Source organism: Vidua chalybeata, chromosome 3 (assembly GCF_026979565.1).
Source record: "Vidua chalybeata isolate OUT-0048 chromosome 3, bVidCha1 merged haplotype, whole genome shotgun sequence".
Lineage (NCBI taxonomy): Eukaryota > Metazoa > Chordata > Aves > Passeriformes > Viduidae > Vidua > Vidua chalybeata.
The window spans coordinates 63,997,672-64,010,559 of NC_071532.1; the positions used below are offsets into that span (position 1 = coordinate 63,997,672).

General features: G+C 37.3%; 1 protein-coding gene across 1 annotated transcript in view; it reads left to right on the forward strand.

Annotated features, from left to right (window-relative positions):
• MAN1A1 (mannosidase alpha class 1A member 1) overlaps window positions 1-12,888 on the forward strand; it is a 139,105-nt gene that overhangs the window by 36,100 nt on the left and 90,117 nt on the right. Inside the window, exons 2-3 of the mRNA XM_053938058.1 lie at window positions 938-1,034; window positions 10,827-10,942. Coding sequence (XP_053794033.1) covers window positions 938-1,034; window positions 10,827-10,942 — 213 coding nt within the window. The remainder of the gene's footprint in view (window positions 1-937; window positions 1,035-10,826; window positions 10,943-12,888) is intronic.

Below are 12,888 nucleotides of genomic sequence, written 5' to 3' on the forward strand. Positions count from 1 at the left end.
TTGTCACCAGGCTGCAGAGCTGTGTGCATTCTTCTCACCACATGTTTGGGGAGGGGCTCATGGGCTCCTGGACATGCACCTGGACTACGCTGAAAAAGGACAGTTCACACCAGATGTATCTGGTGATGGTAGTGGAGAGTGTGAGCTATTCTTGAGTAAACCCACTTCCCTGACTTCTGTGTGGATGCTCCCTGCTCTTACCACTGCTCCTGAGCTCTGCAAGGCTGTTTCCCGAAGCAGTATTTATCTGTGGTGCACCTCTTCTTGTGCAAAGTATGATTTGGTGGTGATATGTTAAGTTGTGTAAGTTTTCATCTCTTTGTGCAAAATGACACATGAAAGTAGCTACAGATGCATTTATAGTCATAAAAGATTGCATCGTAAAAACCTCAAAACATTTTCTAGGTGTTCTGCCTGCCCACTTTACCATCCTTCTATTGTTACTAGCTGTGCTGAGTTTGAACCAGCTAGTTTTATGCAAGCAGGTCTCTGCCAGAATCTGAAAACTACTGTAAGCTTTATGTTCACCTTAAAGAATCTAAAGGTTCTAGGGGGAAAACCTTATTTAAAAATGTTAATTCCCTCAGTTTCTGAGATATATGCTTAAGGGAAGTGAAATCTCAATTTAATTTATATATGACACAATAAATTCCCTTCCTAAAAATTAATTATTTTTGATTGTGTATTGACCATAAGCTTGCAGGTAAGAAAAGTGGAGAGGACAGTCATGTAATTCTTACAGCAGCCACCCCACTGCCACCTGGAAAACAGTGCCACTGTTACTCTTTATTGAATATTTCATATATCTAATACATACAGCAGGAATTTGGTTAAGAATTGAATTAAATGTTTTTAACATTGAGAATATTCTCAAGTTAGTGTTTGCTGTGGCTTCTTGCTAAATCAACATTATAATCCTGCTTTCATTTCCCTACAGATGATGAAGCATGCCTGGGATAATTATAAGCGTTACGCATGGGGATTAAATGAACTGAAACCCATATCTAAGCAAGGACATTCGAGCAATTTATTTGGTGAGTAGAGTGTATTTTTGTGCTTAGTGACGTTAGCATAAAACAGTAAATCAGCTGAAAAGCTTATAAGTGATAAACATGTTTTCTTACTGGTCCCTGTCATGCAGTATGATGTTTCTTGCTTCTGTTATGTGTAAAAAATAACAGTAAATGAAGGTGCTTTCTGTGACTTTTATAGATTAGTGTCTGAATGAGAATAAATGGAGCATGGCATTGCTGCATGATAAAAATATAGTTTTGCTGCAATAAATACTGTCCTTTCTTAAACATTTACTATGGAAATCATTGGTGCCACACTCAATAAGCAGGCAACTAAAGGGGAGGGGGTGGAGAAGAGGAGAAATCATATACAAGGAACAAACAATACTCTCTACACTCATGAAGGTAGCTAAAGCTCTGTGGAGTTCTTAGGCATTTATTTCCATTTCTTATAAAAATTTGTTGATTTGTACCAGACTTCCTTATCAGGCTTTCTTTTTCATTATTATAACTGTTGTTTGCACCTCTAAATATTGTACAGGAGATGTTAAATAAAGCACAAGTTGTTATCAGTGCAGAACAAATATGGGACTGAAAAGTTCCAGTAGGAGAGGCACACTGCAGAAATCCAGTGTGATGAGGCAAGACTTCCTCAGTGTCCAAGTGGGACTTGTGGCTGAAGAGAAAGAGCATTCTGAGGAAGCATAAATACAGTCCTATGAATGGTCATTATCTTCAGTTTTGCAGAAAAATGAAGAATTAAACTGTTTGACACCAATTTTTCTATTCAAATAGCTTGTTTTCCAAACAGAAAGCTGAAAAAATTACTAATTTCTATAGCTGAGACAAAATAAATACATTATTTTGATATTAACAGGAACTTACTTTGTTGAATGTTAGCAAAAGATAGCTTGAAGTGGAAACATTTCCTAAAACACCCTAAATAGAGCACTTATCAAATCCCCAACTATATTTGGAGGTTGCTTAGAGACAGTAGTTGTGATTACAGAAATAAGTTGGAAAGTACAACATCTACATTGATCTTGCTCCACTGCTTGGCTACGCCAAGGTAACATAAAAAATGTTAATAAGTAATTATTATGTAGTTAGTTATTGGACTACTTTTTGAGTTCTTGAAACCGGAGTAGTTTGAGTTAACTTCAAGGTTGAGTCATCATGCTTCTGTTTCCTTCTCTTCTCTAAAAATGAAAGTTATTTATTGTCTTCAGGAGAATGATAGTTGTGTGAGTTAATATATTTGAGGAACTATTTAATGGAATTCTGTTTTCTCGCAGTACAACAAAATATGATAAAACTTCTCAAAAATTAAAACATCTAATGTAGTTTTATTTGAAATCAGAAGTGGTATAAAAATTCTAAGTTTTGAGTTAATAGTAATGCATGGATTTGCAGAAAAAGCTGTAGATGGGAAGTTCTTAAGCAGGAGTTCTGTGGATGTTGCATAAGTCTAAGTCGCTTCAGGCACAAGTCTCTGTGAAACAGAACAAGTGTTGAATTGAAAAATAAAACTGTATTTAAAGGAGTAAGAGCCTGAGTCAGTCTAAATGCAGATCAGTTTCTCATCATGGTCACCTGGTATATGATTGTCATGATCGTCTTGCTGAGGAGCTTTCCTTAGAAACATCATCAATCTTATTGATCTTGGTGCAAATCAAAATAAACATTAGGTCTCTTTCTGCTGAATTGCTTTACAGAATACCAAAGAGCAGCGTATCTGCAAGCAGGTCTGCCTCATAAGTTACCCTTGCCCAAATCCATAACTACCTTTTGTTCTTTACAAACAAAACCTTGTTTCTTTAAGCATCCTCACATTATTAGCTCTGATCATTACCTTCATGTTTGAATTCAACAAATGCCACCTTTTTCATAAAACAATAAAAGGGTGATCTGTTTATGTGTTTCTTCCCTTCATGAAAGGACAGACACGTTTCCTTATCCTCCTTGTTTCTTATTAAAAAAAAAAAAAAAAATTGCAAATGGTTGACTAATTTAAGGTAATTCTGAATTGTATTAGTGGAGAATAGGTTACCTTCAGCTCTGTGTCCTGTGAATTTCCTCCCAACCTTCAGAAATCAAGTAAGACCTTCAGTTCACTGTCATCCATCATAACTATCTCCAGTTTACCAAGACTGTCTTTTCTTGCTGCCAGGTCTCAATTGTTTTAAAAATACAAGTTGCGAATCATCTTGGTATCAGTAAAATACAGCATATTTCATTAGGCACTGTTTGATTTTAAACTCTTCTCCTCCTTTGAATTAATTGCTGCATTTACATTGCTTTGCATATACTGGGAGTGGCTGTTACGGGATAAAGACTTTTAGTATCTCACTGTGAGGAGCAGCAGAGTCCAGTGCTGTGTGGTGCTTTATGGTGTATAAGTTACAGTACAGCTCTCCTGACACGGAAGTGGAGAGTTGTTTTCACATGAAACTGCTTCTAAGCTTATTTTTGGAAATGTAAATGCATGGCTCCTTTCAATCTCCATTTTGCAGGTAGATTATAATGACTGCTGTGTCTTGAAGGCAAGTCATAACTGTCATGCTGTGTTTCTCAGAAGGACAAAAGTAAGATGGCTTTTGAGAGGTATAATTACACATGGATGTGGCTTAGGCAATAACATCATGAAATACAGACACTATACCAGGGCTAGGAAAAGAGGAAAATGGCAATTGGGATGTTGATAGGAGAAAGGGTAGGGTAGGGACAACTGGTGGTTCTAACTTTGGGGGAAGGCAAAGAACCCTGCTTTAGCACCTTGTACAAATTACCAGTAGTAGAGCTATTCTCTAGCTGAAGATTTCTTATTGAACTTGGAAAATACTTTTTTTTTTTTTTTTTTTGTCCTAAACTCAGGCCATGAAAACAAATTGTGATATCAAGGAACTGCCTTGGTCTTGCTGGTGTTCTGCAGGCAGTTTTTGTGTAAGGGTGTATGTGAGGAAGTCTTTAGACTGGCAGACTGTAGATATATTAATGTTGCTTTCTCTCATGTGCACACCAAGAATAATATACTTTTAGAGAAACACTGAAACATTTCTCCTTGAAACCAGTGCCACATATACGCCTCTGACACGACAATGTCTTTCCAGCACATTCATGCAATGTTTTTATTTCCTTTGTACTTGCCATGTTAGGTTTCACCATGTTATAGCAACTATTTGAAAAGACAGAAATATTCTTATTGGTTTAATTATATGAAGTGTACCACTGTTTCTAGATTAATTAAATAAATTGGAGTAACTCAGCATCTGTTTGCACCATGTCTGTCCATTAGCAAAACAGGGCATATCTCCTGGTATGGCTTCTTCCATGAGTACTATTTCTTCTCTGACCGTTCCTAGTAGAAAATAGGCCGTGAGTAAGCGCTGTTACTTTTTAATACTTTAACCTTTATGTTTCAGGTTTGAAAATGTTCAGCTAACAATGTTAGCTGAAGCAGAGATCTATTAATCTATTAATCTATTAATCTATTAATCGATTATTAATCTATTAATCTTCCTGTTGTGAAAGTGGAAAAATCACAGTTTTGCTTTTTTTGTCATAGCACTCTACCAGCAGCCCCTCAAACTAGGAGCTATTCCTCTTTAAGCCTTCTGAACTAATTTTGAAACTAATGAGTGTTGCTGCACTAGCAGAGAACTCTTTCTAGAAGTGTTTTCTGCACTTAAATGACTGTAACTAAAGGGCTTTTTTAATTATCTGAAGCTGTGTTTCATGTGCAGTATTGCTAGTTTGATATTGTAACTTGTAGGCATGGTATAATTAATCTCTGCAAGTGAAAAAGGACCTTTTCTGGAGGCAAAAAGGGAGGTATTTAATAAATACTCACAATCTGCAAACCCCAAAGTACTATAATTTAGTAAGATCCTGCTCCTCCCACTTTGAACTGTTTTTTGTCATTTCATTTATGGAGTGTTGAGGTGTATGAATATTTTTAAAGCCTGCCAAAATTTATATCCAAAACTGTCTTGGCAGTGTATAGCAATATGTATTTTCAAACTCTAATTTTATTAATATAGCCTAGGCAATTATTGTATATGTGTTTAAACAATACATTAATTTAAATTGAAAGGATTCAAAATCTTCCCCCCACCCCAGTGTTGTTTGTCTTCACTGTTCCTGCTGTATTCCTTGAAATTTTGTGTTTTGGTATGGGGCTTTAGTTTTGGAAGTAAGCCTGATATCTATCTCAACTAAATTAACTTGTGTAAAGAATAACATTAGCAGATATATGGATGAGCTACTCAACACAGCATTTTGGAGAGGAGGTCATGTTGCACTACAAAGACAAGTGTATTGTCTTTTTAGATTTCTAAACAACATTTTTCAGGCTGCTACTGGCCTCTCACAGGAATCTGTTACTGCCACACTCTCAAATTACTCCTCCCAATGCTGAAAAATCAAATGACCAGATTTGGCAGTGCAAATAACTTACTTGGGGTAGCTCTGACAGTAGCAAACTGCAAACAGTTCCACAAACCCAGAAGGATTTCCCAACAGGTGATAACTGCACTTAGAAAAAGAAAATGTTCCTAATTTAAACTGGCACTTAGTGAAACAGGAGATATGAGTTAATACACAGAATGAGCAGACTTGAGCTCATAGTAAGTAGTAAAGCTTGACAACTTTCCAGAAAAATATGTGAGGGTCCATAAAAAGTGGCATAAATGGGATGAACAGGATTTATTATTCCTTATGGGGAATGATAGCCTTTGTAAGGGATGGGTGGAGATAGCAAATTACTAGACAGCAGGTTCAAACAAAAGAAGGTGGTTCATAACAAAACATGTCGCTGAGCTGCACAGTGCCAGAAGCGTGGTGGATGCCAAAGGCTTCTGCAGGAAGCACAGAGATAAGCAATGAAGGAAAAATTATTTCAACTTTATCAAATTCAAAGACACCAGAGCTGGCTCTAAAATGCACAGATGTATAAAATACTGGAGATTTAGAAGAGCGTTCTAGAAATATCACTGTATTGTTTCATGTTACAGATACGAAAAACTGGATTTGTTAAAAATCGACTTAAGCTTTCTTTCCCCACTCTGACCAGGTGTGAATAGTCACTCAAATTAAAAGTGTTAATATTGCTGAGGGTTTGCCAGTACTTAAGTCAAGAGTTTTGTGTTTTGGCATAGCACACTTTAATAATTAATCACTCTTGACACTTTAAATTGCTAATGATATTGCATAGGAACCTTTTCAGTGAACTTTAAATAAACGCAAACACTGTTCTAAGATATGAGTTAGCTTTTGAAGCAATGCTCCAAGAAACCTACAGCACAAATCAAAATGTTACTTTAGTCCAACCTGTGTGTATTCTCGAATGCCAAGCTTGGTGTGCAAAGGATGGGAGGAAATTTTAAACTATCAAGTGCACCAACATGCATTGACTCTGAAGTATTCTATTTCGGATTCTTCTGGTCATATTTAAAAGCCTGGCCTTGACAAGTGAGAACTTATTTTGGTACATGCTCCAAAGGGTTTGGCCATAAGCCAGGTGTGGTTCTTAAGCAATATGGCCATATAAGCTCAGCCACAGAGCTGTGCTAATAAGGTTGTCATTCACATCCAGAGCAGTTCTCCCTGCAGTGGCATCCTGGAAACTCATACAAAGTTATTCATCCTCTGATCATTCTTCTTATTCTGCTCTTGCTGCCCAGTCCTGAGATGCTACTGCATTCTCTAATGTAATCTCTTCTTTTATTTGATGTTGCATCCCGGAGTTTGGGTTTAGATGAGGGTTTTTAATTTATGTTAAAATAAGTCAAGTTCTGTAATCCCGCGTTTCCCCCGTGTTGTTCCCCCCCGCGGTTTCTGGCCCCATGCTGCCTGCTGCCGGATCCTTACCCCTGTGCCGCTCCTGTAAGCACCCTGCCGTCCGGCCCCGGGAAACCCCGTGCTGGCCACCCCAAGCCACACAATCCCGCTCAGCCCGCTCTGGCTCGGTGCTCGCCCCTGCGGGGTTCTCTGGTTGGTCGCTGTTGCTGGCGTCACCGCCACGGCAGCCGCCCCTATTGGCCGGCAGGCCGTGGATCCTCTCACCCCGCCCCTCCATAAAGCCCTATCCCGCTGGCAGTTAGGCGCCATTTGCTCCCATGCGAGTGCTGGGAGCGGTCGCGTCTTTCCACCGAACCGTGCCATGTGTGACCAATAAACCGTTCCTGCCAAGCACGGAGTAAATGGACAAATTCCTTCCTCTTTGCCGGGTCCCTAGCGCACGGTAACAGAGACTGGCCAGCCCACGCACCCGAGACACGGAGCCGTGTCCGGGAACCCGCGGCAGCAAACCCCGGCAGCACGTGGAAGCTACGCCACAGCCGGGCTCCCAAGAGCTGCGTGCAGCCGGGGAGAGCAAAAACCCACGCCGCAATTTGCATGCACATACACTGGCACTGTTAGATATTAAAAAGCATGCAGTTTAAATGGGCTGACTGTGCGTTACCCAGAGGAGATATAGGCTACCTGTGCTTTTAATAAGCTGTTGTGGTTAATAGTCCACAAATCTTATTAGCAATATGCTCTTTTTTGTTTTCTTCCAGATCATTGCTTAAGATTTAAAGTGTTAAACTGGAAAGGAAGTTATGTAGATGTTTCTCGATTGTCTGCTGGAAATTCCGTGTTGACTGATTTCTTTTGCATTCTTTTGAGTTAATAATAGGCTATTTCATGTGTTCTCTATTAATCCCTTGGAGTAAATGATGCTGTAAAAAGGAGAGACAAAAATAAAGGGTTAACAACAGAAGTAAAATGGAGTATATATGAGTACTTGGTCTGGAGGTTTTGGTAGAGACTAATAATTCTTCATTTTGGTAGGCTTGTACATCTGGTTATCTCTTTTGTCAAAATTACTCCCTTTGAGCTTACGTTTTATGAGTTTTAAGTTCATTTTCTCTACTTTGAGTGTGTATATATATTTTTTTTTAATTATCTGCAAAATTTATCCGTATTTACCTGAGGTCTATGAATTTTATCCAAGTATTGTGTGTGATATCCTCCTCCTGCCTAGGGCAGCTGTAAAACTCTACCATGGTGACTGCAACTTGGCTCACACTCTGTAACACAGTGCTCACTGTTAGTCAAATTTGTAGCAGTACTGTAGATGTATAGGAAAACAGTCCTCTTGTCCAAATATTCTTTGTCACGAGTGTGTACTGTAATTACCTAGCAATAATCTTTGCTTCTTGTTGACCATGACTGCTGTGTAATTCCTTGGGAATGTTGTGTAGGAACGAACAACAGTGATAACTATATTAAATAATTTATATGCTGTGCTTTGAGAAGCATAGCTTATATAGGCTTGTGAAATATTTGGTCTTATCCTATAATAAGGAATGTTCATTTAATTTCTTTGCACTCCTTCCCCCAACCCCACCACTGGTTTGTCTGACTGGTTATTAATGAGCTGTTCAGCATCACAATTTCCATACTACTCTCAAGTTTAAGTTATTCTGTTGGCTGACTGAGCATAAACTGCAGTTGTTCACAAGTCATAATTCTGGCCTCTAAACTGACTTTGTTCTTTTGTCTTTTATCAAGAACTCAGAAGTACAGCTGTTTGAGACAAACTTCACTAAGTGTTACATTAATTGTTTTATTCTGTTTTTTGGATCCTTCAGAATAATCGCAGAAATAATTTCAAATAAAGTAAGATCTGCTTGAGATTCTAGCACTTTTTCAGTCTCTGCCCTAAGCAGGCCACATATGCCAGATAATAAATAGGTGACTCCAAGGGCAATTTCTCAATAAGTTTTCTCCTTATTTTCTCCTCTTTTTCTTCTGACTTAGTAGTGTGTTGCAGCTCAAGTACTAATCCTTAAAATTGAAAGCTTAACTGTTTAGTGGTGGTGTTAGTTGTATTACAAGAGGATTATCACAAAGAATGTCTTTGCATGGTGAGCCTATCACAATCCACTGAAGCAAGTCAGGTTATAGATGATTTTGCTGTAAGTAGAGCTCAGTTGTAAAGGTTCACTAGGAACTGCTTTTATTGTATGGAGTTACCAGACATCTCCAGAGCTTTTGCAGTAGTGATCTTGAGCAGATGTCCTCCAGCAGTTTTCCACTCTCACTTTCTCACAAGCTCAGGAAAAATATAAGTTGCTTAGCCAAGTTTGAAGGAATACTTTTCCTTTAATATTAGAGAAGGGCAGCCAAGTTCCAAATAAGCTCTTGGAGGATATTATGTTTTTCTTACCAAAGTATGCTGCAGTTTTATTAGTGGAATATCTGGGGGAAAAAGTAGAGATTCCTTCCTTCAGAGTAGGAAAGTGGCATTCCAAAAATAGGTGGTATAAACAGCTGCTAAAATAGAGCAAGTATCTGATTCTGTTAAATGTACCAAATAACTATTGTAACAACATCAAATACTGTTTTGCTTAAGATGGTGGAAATGGAAAATTATTTTTTACCTGGAACCTTAATTTAAGGAAATTATGAGGAAATTATGTCAATCCTGCTATATAGAGCTCTCCAATTGCCTCTCTGTTTTATATGGAAGCAGAAACCCATGATGGCAGTAACGCTTTATATTGACTGATATAGTAGCTTTCTTTCTTAAATATGAAAAATTGAATTCTGATATTTGATAAGTTTATAAAATTAAGTTTACTTTTTCATCAGGTATTTCAGAGACAAGATGATAATCAAGTTCCTTAATTAGTTGTAGCTACTATCTTGTTATTCCCCTGGTACAATCAATTCCGGAATGTGTAGTCAGCTATTCACCTGACTCATTAGCCCTGCTGAGGGAGACAGGGATTGGACATAATGACTTTCTCTGTTGATTGCAACCTAAATTATTTTGTAATTCTAAATGTTTCCTTCTGTATCAGAGTCTTCTCTAAAATATAACAGTGGTCTTTATTTCATTATGAAAACTGCGGGAGCCAAGTTAGGAAGTGAAAGTCTTAGTAGAGTGGTCAAAATTGAATTTTTGACATTATCCCATAAATAGGAATTGAAACTCTTCCTAGATAAAAATGGTGTTTTGTAAAGGTCAAGGTAAATTTGAAGTAAGCATGGGAAAGTATTTTGAGTGACTGTGTTTTCTTGAACTCCACCATCTGCATTAACCTTTCAGTACAGGATGATGAACGTTTAATCCGTTCCAAAGCCAACATACTGATGATATTTCATCTTGTAGTGTTAGGTCAAGGCTAGCTCTTACTCATCTCTGTAACAGAGGTAGAAAGGTGCCATTTTTGCTCTGAAAACCAGTGCCTTGCTCTAAAAACCAGTGCCTTGCAGCCCCTCCTGAGCTGACAAATCCATGTGTGCAAGTTTGCCTTTGTCTCCCCCAGTGCTGTCTTGTGCAGACTGTACTTCTTAAAGGGCTTTCCTAACTAAAATGGGATCAGTACTCACCAGCTTCTTAAAGCATTACGTATCTTTTTGAGTATAAAAACAAAAAAGCAGCTGATTGTTTTCATTACAAACTGGAAGAAACAGGAATTTCTCAGTTACCGAGATTTACTGGGTTTTATGTCATTTTACAGTGAACTGTTCTATCAGTGGTTTAAAATGGAAAATTATGGCTGAAAATGCAGTGCATTAGAACAGGTCTTCAAAAAGTTAATTAGTGGAGGAAATACTTAAATATTATGATGTTTGTTGTGGCATGGGAATCAAAGTAAGGGCTGTGAATTACTAGTTACCACTTGAATGCTTATGCACCCAGTTTTTAATTGGATTAATTGAAATTGGATTTTGACATTAGAATTAATTTAAATTAATTAGATCTAACTGAAAAGTCTTCTGTTGGAAAGTAAATCACTGGCTCTTTGTGTATTTCAGGTAACATACAAGGAGCAACAATCGTGGATGCCCTTGATACACTATACATCATGGAAATGAAAGAGGAGTTCAAGGAAGCCAAGGAGTGGGTTGAAAAAAACTTGGATTTCAATGTGGTAAGGAGCATTGTTGATTAACGTTTAATGCTCTATTTAGTCTACAGGAACCAAATGAGGACTGGATTCTCCTATTACAAGCATAATGCAAGGCTAAAGAATTTAGATCATTGATAGATAAAACAAGGCAGGAAGCTCTAATATAGGAAATCTACTGTTCTGCTTATATGCTCTTTTTCAATCAGAGAGATTTAGGTAGATGGAAGGCAATGTGCTGGAATGAAGGAAGGAAAAAGGGAATAGAGTATTTGCCATTGTAAAGTTAAAAACAGCCTTTTCAGGTTTTCTGGATAGAAGAATTGGGACCCGTCAAGCATTAATTTTTTCATTATGTAAACTTTTTACATTTTCCCTTTATGAAATCTTCCACAGATTTTAGTTTATTGAGAGACACATGCCATACATACTACTTAGGTTCTTTTGTCTACTCCAGTAAAGTTGATTATCATGAGTTAGGCTGAACTATTGGCACAACTGAGCTGCTTTAGTTTACAAAGCATCAGGTCCTCACAGCTGCATGTGCAAATCACCCTATTAAGTGGCAAATATGCAGCTGAGATCAAAGTTCATTATTGAAGCTTTTATTCTAGAAAGGCCTTGAACAAGTAGGAACCTCTTCAGTTAAAGGCAAAGTCCTGGGTTTGGTATTTTTATCTTTTTTTTTTCTTTTACCTTTTCTTTTGAGCCAGAGGATTTATTGTTGGGTGCAGCGAGCTGATGATGCAGCTCTGATCAGTGTGGTAAAGTAAGCACAGTACACTGAGCATGTAAAAGCTCTTGTAGTTAACACGCTTAATGTTAGAAACACTTTCTGAAAACAAAGTACTTTTTCTAATAAGTTATGCAAAAGTGAGGTTTAATTAGGGTCTCTTCCATGCTTGAGAATTAATTACCCTTATAAGAAGGAGTTAATAAGAGTGGATATTACATAGTTTATGTAAGCAGTAATTTAGTATGCATTTATATTTACATTTATAATGTAAATAGAGGATATTAAACAGTGCTCCTGTGTAGTGTCAGAAGCCTGAATGGCATACTAATTTTATTTTGTGCATAAGAATTTTTTTCCTAAAGGTATTTTTGTAATACTAAATTCCTGTCTTATTAGCTTGGTATTATCAAGATGTTTAAAAACCAGGATAAGACAACAAAAAATAACAAACTCCACTTAAAAGGATGAGCTGAGCTCTACTTGGAGGAGCATTGTAAAGCTTTGTAGTGTGATTTACATTATTAACATTAAAATCTTTGAATTTACATAAATCTTGCTATATTTGGTACTGGTAACTTCTAGATGGTATTGCCTACATTTCCTCTTTTTAATGCATCTGGGTTTTTTTCAGTAATGCTTATAAGCTAAGAAAATGTCAGAACTTTTGTATTCCACTAGTTGTTCAATGCTGGAGTCAAGCAGATTTACCAAGGCAACCTCACAGATAACACTGACATGCGTCATGAACACTATATTGTTGCTGATATTCCTGTAAATAGCAGCCTGGGGCCCAACACCTCACAAAGTTATTTTCATAATATTTCATAATCATATGTAATTGAATCTTACATTGGCATCAGCAGCTAGTAGATGAATTTTCCCAAACTGGAACAAGGAAATTAAAATAAATAACTGCAATGCCAAATTTAAAAATGGATGTCCATTTGTTTAATGGCTGGATTGTTGGAAGCTACTCAACTTGCACTTTAGTTTTCCACTTTAAGTATAGGTTTTAGAGTCAAATGCCGCTTTGTATTCATATCTTACCTTATCTGTTTAAAGAACAGCAGTTCTCTTTTATGTTTAAGCATTTGTCATGTATCAGGCCTTACGTGATATATTCTGCAAAAATGTTATGTACTCTGTTACTTGCTTCTGTTTTAGAAACCTTTGTCCCATGAAAGTGATTTATTTAGAATAACTGACTCACTGACAAATCCTTAAGAGTTATTTC